The sequence below is a fragment of the Microtus pennsylvanicus genome, chromosome 9, assembly GCF_037038515.1.
Source record: "Microtus pennsylvanicus isolate mMicPen1 chromosome 9, mMicPen1.hap1, whole genome shotgun sequence".
In the NCBI taxonomy this organism is placed as follows: Eukaryota; Metazoa; Chordata; class Mammalia; order Rodentia; family Cricetidae; genus Microtus; species Microtus pennsylvanicus.
Genome location: NC_134587.1, coordinates 85552408 through 85574888, shown reverse-complemented (window position 1 = coordinate 85574888; position 22481 = coordinate 85552408). Strand labels below are relative to the sequence as shown.

The window sequence follows — 22481 nt, the reverse complement described above, 5'->3', positions numbered from 1 at the left end:
TGTGTGTGTGTGTGCGTGCGTGCGTGCGTGTGTGTGTGTGTGTGTGTGTGTGTGTGTGCACGCTGTCCTGAAACGTGAGGCTATCTTCCAGACTTTGACTCTGGAGTGATGACTGCGGGTATGACTCACTGGCTTAGTTTATTACTTTGTGTTTGTCATAATTCATCAGTATTGACTTTTTTTTCTGGTTATGTGATCTATTTCAACAGTCTAATACAGGATTTCTTACATAGATGAGTTACAAAGAACTGAGATTCTGAGGTTTTCGTTGCTACTATTAAACAAAGTGCTACAATGTATTAGAAGGTAGAAGTATCCCTAATGTAAATAAACAGAGGATAAAACTCTTGTGTAACAGATTTAACTAAATACATGAAAATTAAACACTGAGGGTTTAATTTTTTCCTCTTAATTCTTTATATCTTATCTATATAACCATTGAAGAACTAATCTATATCAGGAAAATGTGGAGGTCATTGTAGAAATCTAACTTCAAAATTGTTTAACAATTTTATTTAACATGTTAACTATTTGATAGAACAGTTCATATTAGTATTGTTTTAATATAACTCTATAAATAATTATATTGAAATTAATTTCATTTTAGTTTCTTTGCACATAGCAAGTTTATAATCTAGTAAATATGTTTTGAGTCTCATGAAGCTTAAATTAGGTTAGCTATTTGTTATTTTGCTTCTACATTGAAGTGTTATTGTTTGTTATGTTTTGGCATGCATGTGTCGCAGTTCACATGGGGATAGGAAAAGATGTCTTGCACGAGTTGCTTCTTACTTTCCACCATATAGGTCCTGGGAATTGAACATGTAGGTGCCTTTATCCACAGCCATTTTGCTGGATAAAACAAGGTCACATATAGTCTAAAGGGCCTGGTCCAGCTTGCTGTGTAGCCAGAGAAAACCCTGAACCTCTTATCCTCCTGCTTCTGTCTCCCAATTAAGTGCTGGGATTATAGGTGTGCACTGCCACACCCATAAAATTCAATTAGTTCTTATCTTTAAATTAACAAGGCAGTTAATAAATAACTTTAATAACAACTGGTTATGACACCTTTGGGCTCAAGGACTTAACTGATAAGGTTCAATAAAGCCACTCCTGCCAGTTAGGATGACTTCTGTGCTAATGCGTTTTGTCAGTAATGGGACTGCGTGAGTAATCATGCGCCTTGACCCTCCATGTGTCTGAAACCTTGTATAGTGTAGTTTCATAAATAACCATAATTCTGTTTACTGCTCAACTTGGGAAGTAGGATTTAGGAAAGGTTGATACCAAAACTAAAGAGCCACTGTATTTGCTCTCTCTATATAACTTCAGAGCACAGAAGTTTATTCAAATACCAGATGCTTCTCAGCAGCTACTGAGGGTCAGGCTCTGTATGTAGACGATGGGAATGAAATGGTGAGCCAGAGAGACATGGTTACTGCTTAATTTAACAAAGAATAGTAAGTTAGGATCACGTTAGCTGCCGTAGAAAAGATCCACCTTGTAAATAGCTTACACAAGCGGTGGTGGCAAACGCCTTTAATCCCAACACTGAGGAGGCAGAGGCAGATGGAGCTCTGGGTTTGAGGCCAGCCTGGTCTACAAAGGGAATTCTAGGACAGCCAGGGCTACACAGAGAAACCCTCTCTTGAAAAATAAACAAAAAAAAAATCTTTAAAAAGATGGAAACTTATCTATTGCTCATATAATACCCAGTGTAATTCTGTTGTATTAAAAACTAAGCTTGTTGCTATTAACCCCCCTTACTCACATTGTCCAAGCTGGCTCACACAGCTATGTCTACATTCTCGTCAGTTTAGAATGGAGCAGGCAGAGTGTGCTCCCTGTCTGTTACACAGAGGGGACGGGTATCACAGTGATGTGAGCTGCTGTGAAGCTGCAGCTCTGTACGTTCTTCAAGGAGATATCTAGAAAAAATGAAGACGAGATTGAGGGAGAGCGCTGAGAAAGTGAGAATTTCCTCAAGAGAAGTCAGCTCAGGTGCTGGAAGTAAAATGAAGTAATTATGAGCTGATAATATGAATCTGGTAGTGGGTATGATTCCTTGGATAACTATTATATATTTCAGTGGTTGGCAAACTTCTGCAGACATTTCTGCTAACTGATGGTAGGTTCTTCATTTTGCAGATGAGAAGACTGACAGTGATCAGGGAGAGGGGACTTGTCTCCATGCTCCCTCCACGGGCAGTGCTGTGTGGGGCACTAGCTAGCTCATTTTTCATTGTTCCTTACAATAACTCCGAAAGTCAGGTGATATTTACTATTGATATCACAGCCGAGGATTGTTGGGATTAGATTTGATCACAGCACTAAGAACAGTAAGTGGCAGGGCCAAAACTCAAATAGCACTTTCTAAATCCAAATGTTGGTTCCTAAGCTGTATGATTTCCGGCTGTATTCTTCGAGGTAGAAGTAGGTTCAATAGAAATGGGAAATTTTCTAATAAGTTATAAAAGCACTAGAAAAAATAAAATAAAAGCACTAGAACCAGACTCTAACTTTTAGCTTCTATTTTGGTAAGTGTTTTATCAGCTTGACATGAGCCAGAGTCATTTGGGGAGAGGGAACCCCAACGGAAGAGATGCCCTCTCTAAATTTTCCTGTGGGCCTTTTTATTTTTTTTTGTATTAATGATTGACGTGGATGGGCCCAGCTCACTGAGGTGCATTGCCACCCATGGACAGTTGGTCCTGGGTGGTATAAGAATGTAGGCTGAGCAAGCCATGGGAATAAGCTAGTTGCAGCCTCTCTCCATGACCTCTGCATCAGTTCCTGCCCTGACTTTTCTGGATGATGTACTACAAGCTGTAAAATGACTTAAACCCTTTCTTCCCTATGTTGGTTTTGGTCATGATATTTTTTCATATCAATAGAAATCCTAACTAAGACAGCTAATATTTTAGGAGGTACATAACAATCATGGTTTTAGAGATTAGTATATAAATTGCTTGACCTTTAAGAATCTTCTTCAGTCCTGAGAGCATATGAATTTTTTTAAAAGTGTGTTCGGGTGCTTTTGCCTTCATGTATATCTGTGCACCATATGTGATCCTGGTACTTATAGAAGAGGGAATCAGAGTCCCTGGAGCCGGGGTTACATATGGTTGAGAGCTACCATGTATGTACTGGGAATCAAACTTGGGTTCTCTGAAATAGTAGCAACTGCTTTTAACTACTGAGCTATCTCCAGCCCGAGGAGAAAAAAATTTAAATTATTTTTAGAATTTTATGTCTATGCACGTTTTGCCAGCACGCATATTTGTATATCAAATGCAGCCAGTGCCCAGAAGACAGAAGAGGATACTGGAGCTCCTAGAATGGAGGAACACATGGTCGTGAGCTGCCATATGAGTGCTGGAATTGAAACCAGGACCTCTGGGAGAGCAGGCAATGCTCCTAACCCCCGAGCCATCTCTCCAGCCTTACCTTTAAAGTTTTGACATAAACATATAATTTTCAGTGATGTATTTCAAGTTATAAGAAAATTGGTAAGGTTGTTATAATATAAAAGTTATGATGAGGGCTGGAGAGATGACTCAGAGGTTAAGAGCACGGGCTGCTCTTCCAGAAGTCTGGAGTTCAATTCCCAGCAACCACATGGTGGCTCGCAACCATCTGTAATGATATCTGGCGCCCTTCTCTGGCCCTCAGGCATGCATGCAGGTAGAACACTATATATAATAATAAAAAAGTTATGATGATAAATCATCTAATTTGTAACAAGGTATTTGGATTGATAGAGAAATCTAAAATCAAAACCGTACATTATTTACGTGTGCTTGTATTTTTAGCATGTTTGTAAAGCACTTGAGGAGTTATACAATGTTCACTGCTCAGCTGAAGATGTTTTCAACTTGGATTCCAGCACTGAAGAAAAATTTAGCCGACATCTAATATTTCAGCTCCATGATGCGGCATTTAAAGATAACATTCATGTTGGTGAGTACCTTTCCAAAGATCCTAGTTATATTAAAAACTTGTGTTTTCCTTCTCCTCTTGAAATTTTCTAGGATTTCCTAACCTTTTTGGTTGCTTACCTATTCTAAAAAGATGAAGTGAGTTTTTATTAGCCCTCCTTAGCCTCCTTATTCCCCAGAGAAAGGCGAGTGCACTATCTGCCCCATGATGCAGGACAATCAGTCACAGTAGGGAATCAATTCACAGCAGGAGCTCAGTTTATACTGTGAGTGTCAGCTTATATAGGTTAAGTGACATCCTGTGATGTGGGGGTACCTCCAGCCAATGAGAGACAGCTAAGCCCTCCCCCTGGCTGGAGGGGCGTCTACCTAGATTTTGCTGTCTCATCCTCATTCAGTTCCCTCACACTTGAGCCTGGCTTTTCTCTGTCCTATAGGCCCGATTTTGGCCCAAGTTTGCATTTTGACTGATCTCGGCTCTTGACCTGTTGTTCTGTTCCAGGTTGTTTAACCTACTCAGGATATCAGCGGCAGGCCTCTTACCATACACGCCGAGATAACTGTGCATGTCCTGATACTGGTTTCTTTCCAATAGGATTCCTTTTTAGTTTTCTGAGAAGCCAGGAGAGGCCTTATCTGTGATGTCTATCTGTATTTCTGACCTTTGCTTCAGCCTTAAATTAGCCTTAGTTTGGGGGCTTGGACCCTAGGTCATATCAAGAAGGGCTTATTAATAAGCCTGCAGTGACGTCTGGGCGCACACCCGAAAGGGTAAGCAGAGTATTTGCCCCAGAACGAATGAAGGCCAGGGTGTCAAGTGAAGTCAGTCCAGAGGACATACGGATAGGCCAAGTGGGAACACCTGAATCTAAGGTTTAAAGAGAGCCAGAGCCCTGGAGTTCATCAGAGCATAGCAGCCTTAGGCTTAAAGAGTGTTGGCTAACACCCTAGTAACAGGCAACCCATTTCAGAGCTGTCAGTGTCTCGAGGAATGGCATAGTCACTGAAGGCCTGGCATAGGGCTCTGAAGCCCCAGTTAGAGAAGGGCTGGGTCACAGCAAGCTGGAGTGCTCGCTCCTTACCTTGCCACGTTAGTTGGCTCAGCCTCGGGCTCTTTCTCTCATCCCTCGGGTGTCAGGAACTGCAGGCTCGATGAAGCGTGAGCCTTTATTCACTCTGTCATCACCTTCGCTGGCCACCCACTCTCACAGCTTCCATTATCATCCGCATAGGCCACTAGGGTTTTTATATTTACCCTAGATGGTTCTAGACACCAGATTCCTGCAGCAACATTTTGCCAATATTTCCACTCAGACGTTTCGACTCAACATGTCCTTCCACTTCCCAAGCTCCCTCTCTTTCCCTAAGCACTTACTCCTTCTCCTGTGATGTCTGTCAGTGAGTGGCGTCAGTCACCACCATCCAGTGCTGGTGCAGGCTTCAGCCTTGGTAGATCTCCACCAGATTATTTGGCCAACTAGCTAGAGTGAGGTGATTATATCACATGTACCTCAGACTCTTCAGGGCTTGTTCCTTGCCCCACTCACACAGTGAGGTCCACTGTGCTCTAAGCTCATCTCTCCCCTCCAGCCGTAACTCAGTCCTAGCGTGTAACTAGCGTGCTTCTCTAGTCCTTTGTTGCTGCTGTCTGAGTCCAGTTTGGATGATCTGTCCAGACTTTGAACTTCTCAGGTCATCTGAAAAGCTGTATGTCACTCCAGCTCTAGGATTTAAAAGGCCAGTGCTCTTCTGGGTGGCAGCGTCCAGTGTTACGTGAAAGTGCTTAGCACTTCCTCGGGTGATTTCCTATTTTCTTATCTCGATTCTATGTAGTGTACACAAGCACGCATGTGAGTGTGGGCGTAAACATGTCCATGTGTGTGTGCAGGTGCACTCACCCCGTGGGCACATGGAAGCCGGAGGTGACATGAGTATATCTTCCTCGATTACTTTCCCACATTATTGTTCTATGATAGGATCCCTTCTTAAGCTGAAGATTGCCGTTTCAGCTAGGCTGGCTGGCCAGCGAGCCCCCAGGATCTGCCTGTTTCTGCTCCCCAGCACCACAGTTACTGATGGTACAGCCATGCTTGGCCTTTTTCATATTTTCCATAGTTTTTGGGAATCTGAACTCAGGGTTTCAGGCTGACGCTGTAAATACTTTACCCAGGGAGCTCTCTGCGAGTTCTATTTAATGTTTCTTGATGACAGGGACTGTTGTTTATTTCCTATTTTCAGCGGTTAGCATGTATTAATTTTGGTATCAATACTACTTAGAATATTAGCAGTAATAAATGGAAGCAGTCATTTAACAACTGTTTGCTGAGTGAGTGCACAGAGGATAAGCAGAGTCTGAAGACAGTCTTGAGGAACTTTCTTTGCCTCCTGCGTTCTCCTCTCAGTTGCTTTGTGACTGCTGACTGAAGGCTGCATGGTGAGAGTCTAGCAGGAGGAGAAGAGGGCGTTGCTAGTGACCAGCAGCCTCTGCTGCACATAGCTTCTGAAAGCATATCACATCGTATCTGAGTTTCGTGTAGAATTTCATCATACAGATGAGAGTAAAAAAGCCTTTAGTACTGGGCAGTGGTGGCGCACGACTTTAATCTCTGTACTCGGGAGGCAGAGACAGGCAGAGCTCTGTGAGCAGAGAGAGTTCCAGGACAGGCTCCAAAGCTACAAAGAAACTCTATTTCAAAAAACCAATCCGGAAAAAAGCCTTTACTATCATAGAGCATAGCCGCAGTGAGACCTGACAAATAGGCTATCATCCTGTCATCCAAGGCTGTGTGCACAGACAGAATGCGATTCAGGGAATACAGACTAGACCGCCTTTCCCCTTTATTTCCCCGGTCTTGGTGTTCCTCTTTATGATACTTCAAGTTCTTGTTACAAGCCGTGAAGAAAGAGGAACTGGGCCAAATGGAGGAGATTAGAGAACTTTATCTCTACTGCACACATCTGCCACAGATGAGAGAAGAGAGGACAGTGGGGTATGGGCAGGGAGCCAGAGTGCTAATAGGCTGGCTGACTGCCAGCGTGCTCCTGCCATGTTAGCTTTCTGCCAATGGTCAAAGGCCTGGCTGCCTCAGTACTGCCCATGGAACCATTTTTTGTCCAGTTCTCTCTGTTCTTATTATCTGGGCCGGGTAGATAGAATTTGAAGTTTCCAGGAGAGTCAGCTCTATCAATTTATGTTTATACTGTTTCAGAGTCCTTTGATACATTGTATCTTGATTTTTTTTTTCTTTTGGATTTTCTAGACAGGGTTTCTCTGTAGTTTTTGGTGCCTGTCCTGGAACTAGCTCTTGTAGACCAGGCTGGCCTCGAACTCACAGAGATCCGCCTGCCTCTGCCTCCCGAGTGCTGGGATTAAAGGCGTGGGCCACCACCGCCCGGCTGATACATTGTATCTTGTTAACCAGTGCCACCTGCTCTTTTTCACTCTAGAAATAACCACATCATTTTAATGTTCTAATGTTCAATAATAATAATATATAACATATAATAATAATAATAATTATTATTATTGGTTTTTTTGAGACAGGATTTCACTGAAGCTTTGGTGCCTGTCCCGGAACTAGCTCTTGTAGACCAGGCTGGCCTCAAACTCACAGAGATCCACCTGCCTCTGCTTCCCAAGTGCTGGGATTAAAGGCATGCGCCACCACAGCCCAGCTTTCTACAATTATTTAATTATGCTTAGTGTGTGTGTGTGTGTGTGTGTGTGTGTGTATACATGTGTGTGTGCTTGTGTGTGTCTGTGTGTTTGAATCTGAATCTGTGTCAATGCCACCTGAGTGCAGATGCCCTTGAGGCTGGAAGGTGTCAGATCCCCAGAAGCTGGAGTTGCAACAGTTGTGAGCTGCCTGACATGGGTGCTGAAAACTAAATTCTGGTCCTCTGGAAGAGCAGGAAGCACTCTCAACTGCTGAGCCAGCTCCCCAGCCCTGTTTTGTTTGTTTTGAGACTAAGTCTTGCTATGTAGCCCTAGCTGGCCTCACATGGCTCCCGACTGTTTCCTTTGAGCTGCAATAATATGCCAGTGCCCCCATATCCAGTTCTAGTTTCTTTAAGATGCTAAACATGTGTCAGTCATGGTGACACAGGCCTGCAGTCCTAGAATAAAGGAGACTGAGGAAGGGTGATCCCAAGTTCAAGGGTGTCCAGGGTAGCTTAGGAAGACCCTGTCTCAAAAAAAGCAAACCGAAAAGAAATTGTATTTGTTTCTTTACATAGAAAAGTCTTGTTTAGAAAAAGAAGATACTGAGTGTAAAACATGTGTGTGTTATGAAGTAAATATTGAAGCTTTTTAATATTTAAAGTGATAAGGCCCAATATACATACAGTTCTAGAGAAGTTTTCTTACATTATTTCTTGTATGCAGTATTATATACAAAGCAGTATAATAGCTGGATTAATGCTTGGCTTTGTGGTATAAATAGTACATGTGAATTTAAAGAAGTTCAGTTGTCTCAGCAATTCTCCACAGTGTAGGTGGATCAGAGTCTTAGGGCAGATGTTGAAGTACGAAATATATGAATTAATTCCAGATAGTAGCTCTAAGCCCATAGTTCATTTTGTGACCAGTTTGAGGGAGATGTATGGTCGGAAACAGCCTTGGGACTCTCAAAGTGAGGGAAGGAGAGAGGAGATGAACTCGCCAGACTTTGTCAGTTACAGTTTATAGCAATAAATAACTGGGGGAAAAGCTGTAGCGCATAAAATTGTTGTTTGTAGATATGCATCTAAACATTAAGTTATAGTCTACGGAAAATAAGATTAGGTTATAATCTTAAATCCTTTTCTTCTTAGGTAATTTTGTGAGAAAAATTCTGCAACCTGCCCTTCACTTAATTACCCAGGAAGATGAAGATAAAATTCCAGAGGAAATGGGCCACGAAGCTTCCTGTTTTTCTGATGTACCATTAGAACAAGAGACTTCAGAAGCCTGGGAGACGCCGGAGTTGCCTAAGCAGCATAGCCCTGACCTTTCCTTTTTAGTTGTGAAGAATGGCATAGGAGAAAAGTGTCTTTTTGTAGACTTAGGTAAGTGACATTGGCACCATCAACTGTGCTGCATCCTTTGGGCTTGGGCTCTGCCTCGGTTCCGTGGTCCACTTGGAATGGGTTTTCACTTGTTGAGTGAAAAAGTCAAGATTCATCTTTTACTTTGTCACACCCAGTTATCTCAGCACCATTTGCTGGAAATGGCTCTCACTCCCCACCGCTGGCCATCAACCCACAGTCTGCACGTATTTCGGAGTCTGCTCTGTTCTCTTGTTTATTCTGGCTATCATTTCTTGCCATGTCGTATAATCTTCTGGATAGAAATCTTACGCACCTTTCATCAGATTAGTTGTAGATACTCTTGTTTTTTTTTTTTCTTGGTGCCCCCCTTTCTGTGGTGTTTTCTGCTACGGTTCTTTGGCTGCTCTCAGTCGCAAATTTTCTTTCTGGTACTTTTCCCACTCCTCTGTCTGCTCTCCTGAAGAGATGCTCCAGAATCATTAAGTTAGCTATCTGCTTGGGGCCTTCTATCATCTTAACTTCAGCTCATCTTAATTTATATTGTGTATTGCCTTAATTTTGTATATGGGGAAAAATTGTCTTTTCTAGCAATTCTGCAGAAAAACGTTTGCTGGCCATGAAACTAATCAGGGAAGCATGCATTTATTTTTAAAATTAATTTTTGATGTAGGAGTTTATACAAGAAACAGAAACTTTCGACTGTATCAATCATCAAAGATAGGAAAATGTGTGGCTTTGGAGGTTGCTGAAGATAACAGATTTATCCCAGAACAGTCAAAAGATATTTCTGAGGAAAACCAGTATTTCCTGTCTTCCCTGGTGAGCAATGTCAGGTCTGTAGAGCAGAGTTAATCATCATGTATTTATGTAAATATCATTGTATAGTGCTAAAATGTGAATTGTATAAATTGATTCTACCTTAAGAAAAAGAAAGTTTGTTTTTAAAAGCATCTTTTCTCTGTTTCTGAAAAATAATAGTAAGAAATGTTTCTAACAATTCAGTTTCCTCTTTATATCTTTTTAATGATTATATTTAATGTATTCTAAAATTACAGTTATTCTAACGTTATCACTTATAAAGTAGAAAATAATGACATTTACATTGTGTGAAAGTATAATTACTACTGTCTCAATTTCTTTCCACATATACATATGTTCATTTAGATCTTACATAGCTCCCTGATCAAAAACAGTTTCTGGCCTTAGTACTTGCCCGGAGTACTCAAGGCCCTGTATTTGATCCTAGAAAATGTGTTTTATTTATTTTTTATTTTTTTATTTTTTTGGTTTTTCGAGACAGGGTTTCTCTGTGGTTTTGGAGCCTGTCCTGGAACTAGCTCTTGTAGACCAGGCTGGTCTCGAACTCACAGAGATCCACCTGCCTCTGCCTCCCGAGTGCTGGGATTAAAGGCGTGCGCCACCACCGCCCGGCTAGAAAATGTGTTTTAATTGGGATCAGTGTTCATATAGTTATGTCACGTGATTTTTTTTTCTATTCAACAACATATCACAAATACTTTCCAAGTTAATAGTTTGCCAACAATTATAGACAAAACTTTTAATGCTGTAACTGTTTGCACTAAAGTGGCTGCTTATTGTCGGGTCTGTTGTTGCACAGTAGCTTTCTATGTTTTGGTCACTCATTCGACTTTGTCAGCTCAGAATGTGGTTAGTTCCTAGACCTATCTGTAATTCTAGCACTTGGGGGTAGACATGCAAGGATGAGAAGTTCAAGATCATTATTGGTTACATAGTAAGTTCAAGACCCTTCATCGCCTGGTCCCCCAAACCAACAAACACAGCAAAACCCTAAAACAAACAAAAGTAGTTAACAACTGGACTAAACCATGTTAATTTACTATGTTGTTGTGCCCTTTACCCTCCTCAAAAGTTTTTTTTTTTATTTTGAGTTTTTGTTTTTTTTTTTTAAGACAGAGACTCACTGTGTAACTTGGTAGGCTTGGAATTCACTATATAAACCAAGATGGCCTCAGATTCACAGAAATCCACCTGCCTTTGTATCTCCCCAAAACTTTTAAGGAAAAAAATCTATATAAAGTAATTTTAAGAAGGACTATGAAGCTGAATGTGGTACCACATGCCTATAATTCCAGTACTCAGGATCTCTGAGTTCAAGGCCAGCCTGGTCTACTAAGCAAACTCCAGAACAGCCAGGGCTACACAAAGAAAATCTATCTCAAACAAACAAACAAACAAAAAGAAATAAATATTAAAGGCTATTATTAAAGGGGTTTTCTAGGAAAAGTTATGTGTAGTGGGAAGATACACTCCTCACCCCCTGACCATATATCTCTATTGTGTTTGTGTTCTTCTGATATTTTTCACAAGTAAAGTCAAAGACTTGAAGCCCTGGCTGTCCTGGAACTCACTCTGTAGACCAGGATGGCCTTGAACTTAGAGATCTGCCTGCCTCTGCTTCCCAAGTGCTAAAATTAAAAGTGTATGCCACCAAGATCAAAGACTTTTAAAATGGGAATAATGACCTTCTGGGGTTGTTGAATTAAGCTTAGAACATACACGTAACATGTCTGTGCACACATAACATGTCCCCAGGAGCCGCTGGAGCATTGGAGAGGCAGCGTCTACAGGGTTAGTGTGAATTGTGGTCATGTCCCCTGTGCTTTCATTAGTCTTTCCTTTTTCTTGCCCATATTCATAGCTCTAAAACTTAACCGAAATTTCAAAGGTCTGTGTGTCTGGGAGTAGAACTGTTCTTTCAGTCATTTCAGTTACCCTGGAATACGTGGATGACTCTGTGAAGAAATTATTCTAAACAACTCCCAAATGACTATTTAAAGGAAATTGGGTTTTTGTTTGTTTCTTTCTTTTTTTCTATTGTATTTTATGTTCACTGGTGTTTTGCCTGTATGTATGTCTGCATGAGGATGTCAGAAGCCCTGAAACTGGAGTCACAGACAGGCATGGGTGCTGGGAATTGAACCCTGGTTCCCTGCATGAAGAACTAGTGCTTTTTTTTTTTTTTTGTGGTTTTTCGAGACAGGGTTTCTCTGTGGTTTTGGAGCCTGTCCTGGAACTAGCTCTTGGAACTAGTGCTCTTAACCGCTGTCATCTCTCCAACCTCCAGGAAATTGTTTTTTTAATTGGCATAATCTTATCATTATGAAGACTGGCATCTTGGGCTCTCTGGTCCTGCTACTTTAATTCTAACATAATGTTACTTTGTTTCTTTTATATGATTTCTTTAGATTCTCAGACTCTTTACGAATTCTCACATGTGACACATCTCAGACTAAAAGAAAGCGGGCTGAGTATTTTAACAGCACTGGCGCTTCAGGTAACTTTAAACAAAGAATTTCACATTAAAATTTAGGGATCTTAAATCTATTCTACCTTAAAAATCTTAAATTTTAAGTACCGATATCCGCTGGTCACTTTAAAGCTAATTCTTCTACATTTCTAACCAGGTTGGACATACTATAAAAAATTTTATAGGTATTTATTAATTAATATACCTGACTTTTATTCTGTAGTATTTAAAGAATATATAAATAATGCATTTTATATAAAACAAGTACATCAAAATATGACTACATAATCTTTCACCCATTTTTTAAAAAGTATTTTTTGTAGTGGATATTTGCCTGCATATTTGTCTGTGCGCCATGTGCATGTCTGGTGCCCACAGAGGCCACAAGTAACCACTAAGCCATCTCTCCAGCGCTGCTTTCACTCTTTGTCCATACTCAAAGACAGGTGGCTTGATGAGATGGCTCATCGAGCCTGACAACCCAAATTCAGTCCAGGGGCCATATGGTGTAAGTCAAGAACCGACTCCCACAGCATATGCTCTGACCTCCACACAACCTGTGGCATGCTTGCACAGGCGCATGTGCATCTGTGTGCATCTGTGCGCATGTGCACACACAAACCTAAATTATAGGCAACAACTATAGTGGTTTCCTGTTTAACCTTGCATGCCTGCAAAAGTATTTCACATATAACTTTATCATATTTTGCCCATTCCTATACGGAAGACCCCATAGGGTCTTTTGAAGTTTCTCAAGTAAAATTTCTGGTATTTTTATTCACATATATTGGTATATCATTATAATAGTGAAAAACTCCAGACAACCTAATATACAACAGAATTGGATTACATACTCCATAACTACAAAGTTTAGATGTGTAAGGCCTATGTAGTGGAAGACACCCATTGATAGTGATAAGAGAAGAAGTAGGTTCTAAAATTACGAGGTTGGGGATATAGCTCGGTGATAGAGCGCTTGCCCTGGGTTCAGTGCTTCAACAGCAGCAATAAGACACACACACACACACACACACACACACACACACATACACACACACACACAAATTATATGATTATAAGCCTATTAAAAATATGGGTGACGTTTTCCTGTGTTTATTTCTTCTGATTGCTTAAGATATATTTCTAGACATTGACTGGGAGTTGTTTTCATTTCTACACTTAAATATTTTTCAAAATGTCTCCAGTTATATATTTGACTATTTTAAGTGAAATTCCAATTTCATTTTAAGAAAACTAGATCTTCCTGTCATTAAACCTAAGTGAATTTGTGAATGGATCATTCTAAGTTGTGACAGTAGATTCTTAGGTACAAAATAAAATTGTTAGTGCCCTCCAGTGAGAGACCCAGAAAACACAAATTGAGTTTGTGAGTCCCTGTTCCCTGAGGTGGAGGAAATTCTTGGGGTATCTCAGTAAAGTGTTGGAAAGGACTTAAATTTTGGGGCCTGGCTTTTGGGACTCCGGGGTGGATACACGGAAGCATGGGCTCATTACTGGAGGGAGAATAAATTCCACTAGTTTCTTATAAACCTCTAGGAGGAGGCAGTTTGGAGGGGGATCTACACCTCTATAATTGGTAAAGCACAACAGTTGCTTGTGCTCGCCAGGGTAGTAGTGTTTGGCCATTTTTGTAGTTTGGATGCTCATGTTTTCTCCTTGCTCAGACAAGATGGAAGGGAGTTTTGTCTTTGTCGTGAATCCTTGCAACCTCAGTGTGGCCTCAGTATCTACCTGCTGAAGTCCTGTGGCACCATTACTGTTTAATAGCAAGACATCAAGGTTGAAGTAGGAGGCAGGGCAACACCCAGGCTTAGCCAGGAGACCTGTGCCGCTTCTGGGCTGAGGGTATACCTTCTCCTTGTCTGAGTGAAGAAAACAGGCCTTTTATAAAAACCAGCCAGCATCTGGCCCAGTTGAAGTTTCCGTCTTAACTGCCTCCTCGGAGCATAGCAAGAGCCCAGGAACTGACAGTAAAGCAAGTTACAAAATGGGCGCGGGGGGGGGGGGGGGGGATCCTTAATTATTTGATCACTATTTGTTCAGCATTTAACTGTTCTCATTGGTAAATACTTGTCTCCTCTGCAGCCGAATCCATTGAAGGCTTTCAATGCTCACCGTATCCTGAAGTTGACCAATTTGTTATTTCTTTGGTGAATAAACACGCCATTAAAGGAGGTAAAGTGTGCTTACATTTTATTAGCTCTTACATGATCGAGTGATAGTTCCTTGAGCAGCATTCTTTGCATTTCAGGAATTCGGCGTTGGAACTACTTTTTCCCAGAAGAATTAATGGTTTATGATATTTGTAAATATCGTTGGTGTGAAAACATTGGAAGACCCCACAAAAGTAATAATATTATGTAAGTAATATTGTTTATTAATGACTTGTATGCCTTTAACATATATTTAAAATACTTATAATTTTTAAAATAATGTTGATAATATAAATAATTTTTATAATAAATAAATTTATATCCTATATTTGGTTAATATTGTATAATATTAAATTAATTTATTTGCTGTTAGATTAATTCTAGTACATACCAGCTCTATTTTGCTTTGTTTGATAACAACCCTACAGTATCAACTTAAACAGATGATAGAATTGAATGGGGTAGGAGACAGTGGTAGATAGTACTGGTGGACAGATTGCCTTTCTCTTCTTCTCTACCATTGGTCCTTGACACCTGATAGAAGTAAACTGGGCAGATGTGGGTGAGGAGGAAACTATCCAGTTAGCCTGAAGCCTGAGGTTAAGGTGAGGTTGCTTTGTTCTAGACAAAACTGCAGGAGGAACCTGTATTCATTAAGACTGCTGACCCTGCATACCAGGCCCTGTTTCAGGAACTTTCCTGGACAAAAAGAGAAGTAAAGTGCAAAGTAAAACCAGAAATAGCATTTTAAACTGTATGAGGATTTGGCTGGAATAGGGATAAATTGGAAGTTGCCAGTCATGAGAGAGTTTACTGTGCTGTATTGTTAGTGTCAAAGCTGAGATGCTTACATTATTTATTTATGCTAGACATGAGGAAAGGCTCATGAATATTTTGCTGAAGATGTTGAATAGCCTGATTCTTTGTTATAGCTGGTATACTAGATTAATTATGTTTACAAAAGCAGTCAAAACTGTATGTTTGGGCATTGGAGACAAGGCTCAGTGGTACTGCAAACTTTTAGTCAATTTTGCAATAATTTAATTAGTCTTTCAATTTTGGTCTTGCTAATTTTTTAAGTTTTACTTTTACTAATTCTTTTTACTAATTACTAATTCTTGTATTTTATTGTTCGCTTTCTAAGGTCTCATTGGTCATTCTTCTTTTGTAATACAAGGTTAAAAACTATATAGCCAGCACTTGCTGCTCTTACAGAGGATCCAGGTTCAGTTCCCTGTGGAAAAAAATATTTCGGAGATTATTTTTATTATTTAAGACTGTTGATATTTCCTCCTGATTTTGAAGTTTGCTTAGTTTAGCGTATTTCACTGGTGTGCATGGATGGAGGCCGGAAGGCATGGGCTTGCCTGGAACTGGAGTTGCAGACAGTTGTGAGCTGTCATGTGGTGTTGGCAACAAGAGTTGCAAGTGTTCCTAACTGTCGAGCCAACCCTCCAGCCCAAACTAATGCATTGCCTTATCTTTTAAAGATCTGTTTATCTTTGTTTATGTGTCCCTGTGTGAGTTCATGTGCATCAGGTGCATTGAGTGCCCTCAAAGACCAGCCAGAGGGCACAGGATCCTCTGGAAATGGAGTTACAGGCAGCTGGGAGCCAACTGATATGGGTCCCTTTAATACCGACTCATGTCTCCAGCCCTTACACTAATACCTTTAAATTTGAGGATGCTCGGAGTATAGCTAGCACAGTCTTTATTAATGGTTTGCACTTGATTACAAAGAGCTACTCCATATGTGCCTATTAGATCAAGTTTGTTAGCTGTATCAATACTGTTCTATTCATATTGTCTGCATCTTTACTGATTATTTTTGATAGTTACTTTATCTCTAGATTGCTAAGAGAATGCATGTTTTTTTATCAAATCCTTATAAAAGAATCTCTTTAAAATTCTTTGACACAGTCATACAATGTATTTTTCTTTTTACAAATAAATGTCTTTTTCTTTTTATTTAAAATAGATGTTTTCTCCCATAATATCCTGATTATAGTTTTCCCTTCCTCTACCCCTCCTAGTTTCTCCCCACATTCCATCCCTTCTGGATTGACCCCTTTCTGACATTCATTAAAAAACAAATAGGCTTTTAAGGGATAATAAAATAAAATATAAGATAAAACACATTGGAATAAAACAAAACAAACTAACAGAATGAGAGAAACCAAAAAAAGGCAGGAGTAACAGATATAGATGCAGAGACCCATTTGTTTGTACACTCAGGAATCCCATTAAAACACTAAACTGGAAGGTATATATATATATGTGTGTGTGTGTGTGTGTGTGTGTGTATGTATGTATGTGTACATGTCCATATATAATATATGTGTGTATTTATAATATGTATGTATATATATATATAATATATGGAGAAATATGTATGTAAGGTGTTTTAGTTAGGGTTCCATTGCTGTGACAAGACACCATGACCATGGCAACTCTTATAAAGAAAACATTTAATTGGGGTGAATCACTTAACAGTTTCGGAGGTTCAGTCTATTATCATGACAGTAAGCATGGTAGTGTGCAGGCAGACTTGGTGTTGGAGCTAAGAGTGCTACATTATACAGGCAACAGGAAGTCAACTGAAAGTCACATTGAGGAAAGCTTGAGCAAAAGAGACCTCAAAGCCTGTACCCACAGTGACACACTTCTTCCTACAAGTCCACACCTCCTAACAGTGCCATTCCCCTGGGGTCCATTCTCTTTCAAACTACCACATAAGTTAAAAGGAAAGAGAAATATGTAAATAAGACATAACAATTTTTTTAAAAAAGAGGAAAAGCCCTAACATGCATTATAAGACAAGGAACCTTCAAAGGTTTTTTTTTTTTTTTCTGTCAGCCATCTATTGCTGGGCATACAGCCTACCCTTAAGAGTACTCCCTTGGAGGAAACTAAATTTTTATTTGTAAGTGGTTATCAATTGGTGATACCTTCTGGGTTAGGGATAGGGCTTGTGTCCACTTCTTTCAGCTCTAGGACTCCATTTTCAATTCCAGTCTGTGAATTCATATCTGCATCCATCCTTCTACAATGTATGTTAATACCAATTCCTTCCCCAAATCCCTCCAGATTGACCCCCACCTTCCTACCTTCCCATATATTTCTGAGTGTGGGGTCATCTGCTGGAGTGTAGTTGACCTACCAAGAGCTGCACACTTAAAGCTGACTCTTCCCTCCCCCAGAGGCTATCATCTGTCCACACCCTCATCTAGGTGTGGGGACTGGTGAGCCTCTTCCCACTCCATGATTGAATATTGACTGGCTTGATCTTGTGTGAATTTTGTGCAGGCAGCCATGACTTCTGTGAGTTCAAAAGTGTAATACCCTTCATGTCCAGAAAACAACGTTCTGAGTAGTCTTCCCTGACCCCAGCTCTTAGTGTTCCCACCCCCTCTTGGGTAGGAAATGAGATATAGACATCCTGTTTGTGGCTGAACAGTCCACACTCAGTCTGTTGTACTTATCTCTGTGAATAGATTCGTCATCCTTACAGTGCTGTCTCTTGTTTTGTTTTGTTCTTTTGAGTCAGGGTTTCTCTGTGCAACAGCCCTGGCTGTTCTGGAACTTGCTTTGTGGACCAGGTTGGCCCTGAACTCACAGAGTGCTGGGATTACAGGTGTGCACCACCACACCTGGCTTGTGTGTCTTGTCTTGAAGACATATTATTTTGGTGGAAATAACTAGAAAATTTCTGGATCTTCCTAGAGAAGTTTGTCACTTTTTTTCCCAGCCCAGAAGTCCATCTGTATAGTACACGTCCCTCAACCTGGAGCTTACCATTTTGGCTAGGCTGGCTGGCTGGCAAGCTCCTGGGATCTTCCTGCATTCCCCTTCCTAGGTTCCCTATCTCCACACTGGGGTTACAGATGTGCCACCAGTTTCTATGTGAGTTATTGAGATTTGGACTCATGTCTTCACCCTTAGACAACAAGTGCTTTTCCCACTGAGCTGGCTTCTTAGCCTCCTCATTTGTTTTCGTGTGGGTTCTGTGGATTCTGAGGTTCAGAGCCTTGTGAATAAGCGCTTCCCCATGGATCTGTCTCTTCAGCCCCATGTTTTCTTAGCAACCAGTTATCTTTTGATTACACATGTTTATTTTCATCTCTTAGCTTTTTAATTTTTCTCCATCTTTTAAGTTGTAGGCACATCTCTGGCAAATGGCGTATATTTGAACTTTATCTTCTATCCAGTATGGGTATTAATGCTTTCTTTTCTTTATACATAAAGGATTCTGGTTGACCTGAAAAATGAAGTTTGGTATCAAAAATGCCATGATCCTGTATGTAAAGCACAAAACTTCAAATCTAACTGTGAGTTATTAATTTTTATATTTACCACAAAGTGAAAATTAGACATCCACCTAAAATTATTCTTTCTGATTCAGGTTTTCCATTACCCACTGAAGTAAGTCTGCGGTTTCTTCTGAAAGAGGTGAGTGCAGCTCCTGGCCTTTTGGTACATAGCATGAGTGAACTATAAGCAGCATTCTGTCCAGGTAGCTTTTACACAGTGAGGCACTTGTGTTCACTTTGAAATATGCTAATCGTCTTCCCACCTTAGGGCCTCTGATAACAGGGACGGCTAGGAAATAAAGTGTATAATCAATCTAGCCCTGGGCATATAAGGAGGTTCTTACATTTTGCTTTATACAGTAAACCAAGGTGTTTGCATCTTAGTGTCTGTTTGACTGACACTATTTGTAGGTTGGGTTCTGTCTTAGAACTATGTCAAAGGGAATACACAATTTTGCTTTTGGATATGACTAGCTTGCCAAACCAACATTTAATCCAAATGACTCACATTTAGTGTTAAAAAATAGAAAATACATAGAAAGCAAAAGTGGGTTAGGCTGGATGGTTCACGATCAAGAGCACTACTGCTCTTGTAGAATAACCGGATTCAGATCCCAGCACCTCATGGAGACTCACAACCATCTGAAACGCCATGGGATCCAGTGCCCCTCTTCTGACCTCCACACGCTCCTGCATGCATGTGACAAACACATTTCTTTAAAAAACAAAAAAGCAAAAAGGCAAAAAGCTTCATATTAGTTTGGCCAAACTGATTCAAAGGTTTTAGCATAAATCTTCCATTGTTTATACTTGTGTGTGCTCACTTTGTTTCCAAGTTGTAAGGCATAAAGGTAGGTCTCTTCCCTCAAGCATCAGGAACATCTTTATTACAAGCTATCACCAGGTTGCTCCATGAACCCTGAGGTCGCACAGTTGATGAAAGCACCTGCTGCTAAGGTGCCAGCACAGCCCATAGCCACCTTCTCACCAGTCTTGAGACGAGTGGCCAGTCACTTTCCATTCGGGCTTATTGATGAAGTTGTGCTCTTTTGAGGTTATTATTTGTGTTTCTTTTATGAGTTTCTTTTTCTATGACATCTTATTTAATATTTTTTGGTCATGTATTATTTAGAATTAATTTTTATTTTCACCTTAAAAGACTCAGCACCTTCTTTCAGATTACCCTGTTGACTGAGGTTTCTGTCCCATCAGGCCCCACAGCCACTTAGTCCCAAATAAACACACAGAGGTCTACATTAATTATAAACTGATTGGCCTAGTATCTCAGGCTCTTCTTATTAACTAATTCTTTTTTTAAAAAAAATATTTATTATGTATACAATATTCTGTCTGTGTGTATGCCTGCTGGCCAGAAGAGGGCACCAGACCTCATTACAGATGGTTGTGAGCCACCATGTGGTTGCTGGGAATTGAACTCAGGACCTTTGGAAGAGCAGGCAATGCTCTTAACCACTGAGCCATCTCTCCAGCACCTTATTAACTAATTCTTACATCTTAAAATCAGCCCATTATTCTTGTCTGTGTTAGCCATGTGGCTTGGTACTTTTTTTCAGCAAGGCAGTCATATCTTGATTGTTCTGTGTCTGGCAGATGACTGCAGACTGAAGCTTTCCTCTTCCCATAATTCTTGTTGTCCCACCTCTACTTCCTGCCTGGCTACTGGCCAATCGGCATTTATTTAAAAGACAAGTGACAGGGTACAGACCATTGTCCCATAGCATTGCCCTGGTTAGAATAAATGACCTGCTACAAACTGAACAAGTGCTTAAATTTGCTCTAGAAAACTGGCATTCTTTGAAACCTATATTTAACATATATGAGAACACTAAAGTTTTGTTTCATGCATATGGGTACTTTGATTGCATGTATGTCTATGTGCCACATATTTACCATGTGTGCCTGGTACCCAAGGAAGCAGAGGAAGCATTGGGTTCCCTGGAAATCTAGTCACAGATGGTTGTAAGCCACCATGTGTGCTGGGGACGGAACCTGGATCCCTGGGAAGAGCAGCCTCTTAACCACTGAGCTATCTCCAGATCCAGCATCAAGTTTACAGTGAAAATCCCATGAGCTGGACAAAGAACTGATAGGCAGAGCCTCTGGCAGACTGGTAGGTTTGAAAGTGCTAGAAATGACTAGGAACGAATTAAAAATCTTAGATTATCTCTTAAAAGGGCAATGTATCATTCTTATTTGTTTTTTAGTGGTTTCTTTCATTTTTTTGCAATGCTGGGAATTAGACCTGGGGCCTCACCCATGGGAAGCAAGTGCTCTCCCCTGAGCTAATTTCCAACCATTGATTTATTTGGGTGACTGGTTTCAGTGGAATTTTTTCGTTTCTAATAATACCCCAAAAATGCCAAATGAAAGTATTTTTGGTATACACCATTACCGTTATTTGAACATCGCTTTTTATTGTTTGCAAACAGTGTAGAAATAGTCTTTCCAGTGAACAGTTAACATCACCACTTCTCCCTCATCTATTTTTAATATATGCATCTGTGTGTGCATGAACACACACATACAGGCCAGAGGGACAAACTTGGGTGTCTTACTCACTCAGGAGGCTTGGCTAGGTGACCACCAAGATGTGGGATCCGGCACTGGATTACACGCCTGGCTTTTTCACATAGGTTCTAGAGAGAGATTTTTGTTAACTTCGAAATATATTTTTGTCAGGCTGTGGTAGCACACTGAAGGCACCCGAGAGGCAGAGTAGGTGGATCTCTTTGAGTCTGATGCCAGTTTGATCTACAAAGTTAGTTCCAGGACAGCCAGGGCTACACAGAGAAACCCTGTCTTTAAAAAAAAAAAAAAAAAAAAAAAAAAAAGGAAAAAAAGAAATGTATTTTCCAGCTTGTCTCCAGCTAGCCTATCTTCCTGTTAGGGGTTTACATCTACCTTTGCTGTACCCCTTCTGGGGATATTGAGATGTATCTGCCATGAACTACAGGTAATTTCAGCCTGGGGTTTCGAGCATGACTGCACTACCAAAGCAACCTCATTTGAGCTAACTTACCCTTCCCCATGGTGACTGCTCTTTATTTAAAAAAAAAAAAAAATTATTTAACTTTATTTTATGTGCATTGGTGTGAAGGTGTTAGATCCTTTGGAACTGGAGTTATAGACAGTTGTGAGCTGCCATGTGGGTGCTGGGAATTGAACTCAGGGCCTCTGGAAGATCAGCCAGTGCTCTTAACCACTGAGCCATCTCTCCAACCCCATGGTGACTGTTCTTGAAGACATAGGAACCTATTTGACTTTGAAAATCTAGTTACCACTTCATACCTTAACTCAACATATTCTCTTTCCCATCAAAATACAGGAGGAGTTCACTTCTGATGAAGCAGACGAATTCAGCAACTCACTGGCCAAGAATTCTCAAATCCCATCATCCAGCAGCCTGTTACCAGGCGAGTCTTCCGATGCTGACTGGGATGACAAAGACGATGCCTGCTTCCTAGAAGCCACAGAAGATGCCGAATTCGCTGATGCTGCAGACAGGAGTCTTCTTGGTGACAAGAGTGCAATGGACGATATTCCTGACGAACTCATTATGGAAGCATTACAGAGTAGCTAACCATGGACAGGATTTACATAATGAGGCTACAGTTTGCCTGAAGCCTGAGATTTGATGACATAAATGTTAAATTAGGGCTGGGGCTATAGCCCAAGAGTAGACTACTTACCTAGCATGTGCAAGGCCCTGCATATAATCCGC

At 40.6% G+C, this 22481-nt stretch overlaps 1 protein-coding gene across 2 annotated transcripts in view; it reads left to right on the top strand.

The window, feature by feature from the left end:
• Nucleotides 1-22464, top strand: part of Primpol (primase and DNA directed polymerase) — a 35569-nt gene extending 13105 nt beyond the window's left edge. For both annotated transcript variants that reach the window (XM_075986747.1, XM_075986748.1), the window contains exons 6-14: nucleotides 3813-3960; nucleotides 8751-8984; nucleotides 9637-9799; nucleotides 12194-12282; nucleotides 14362-14451; nucleotides 14528-14636; nucleotides 18675-18757; nucleotides 18832-18878; nucleotides 22086-22464. In XM_075986747.1, the coding sequence (XP_075842862.1) occupies nucleotides 3813-3960; nucleotides 8751-8984; nucleotides 9637-9799; nucleotides 12194-12282; nucleotides 14362-14451; nucleotides 14528-14636; nucleotides 18675-18757; nucleotides 18832-18878; nucleotides 22086-22340 (1218 nt within the window). In that variant the 3' untranslated portion in view covers nucleotides 22341-22464. The remainder of the gene's footprint in view (nucleotides 1-3812; nucleotides 3961-8750; nucleotides 8985-9636; nucleotides 9800-12193; nucleotides 12283-14361; nucleotides 14452-14527; nucleotides 14637-18674; nucleotides 18758-18831; nucleotides 18879-22085) is intronic.
• Nucleotides 22465-22481: the final 17 nt, after the last annotated feature.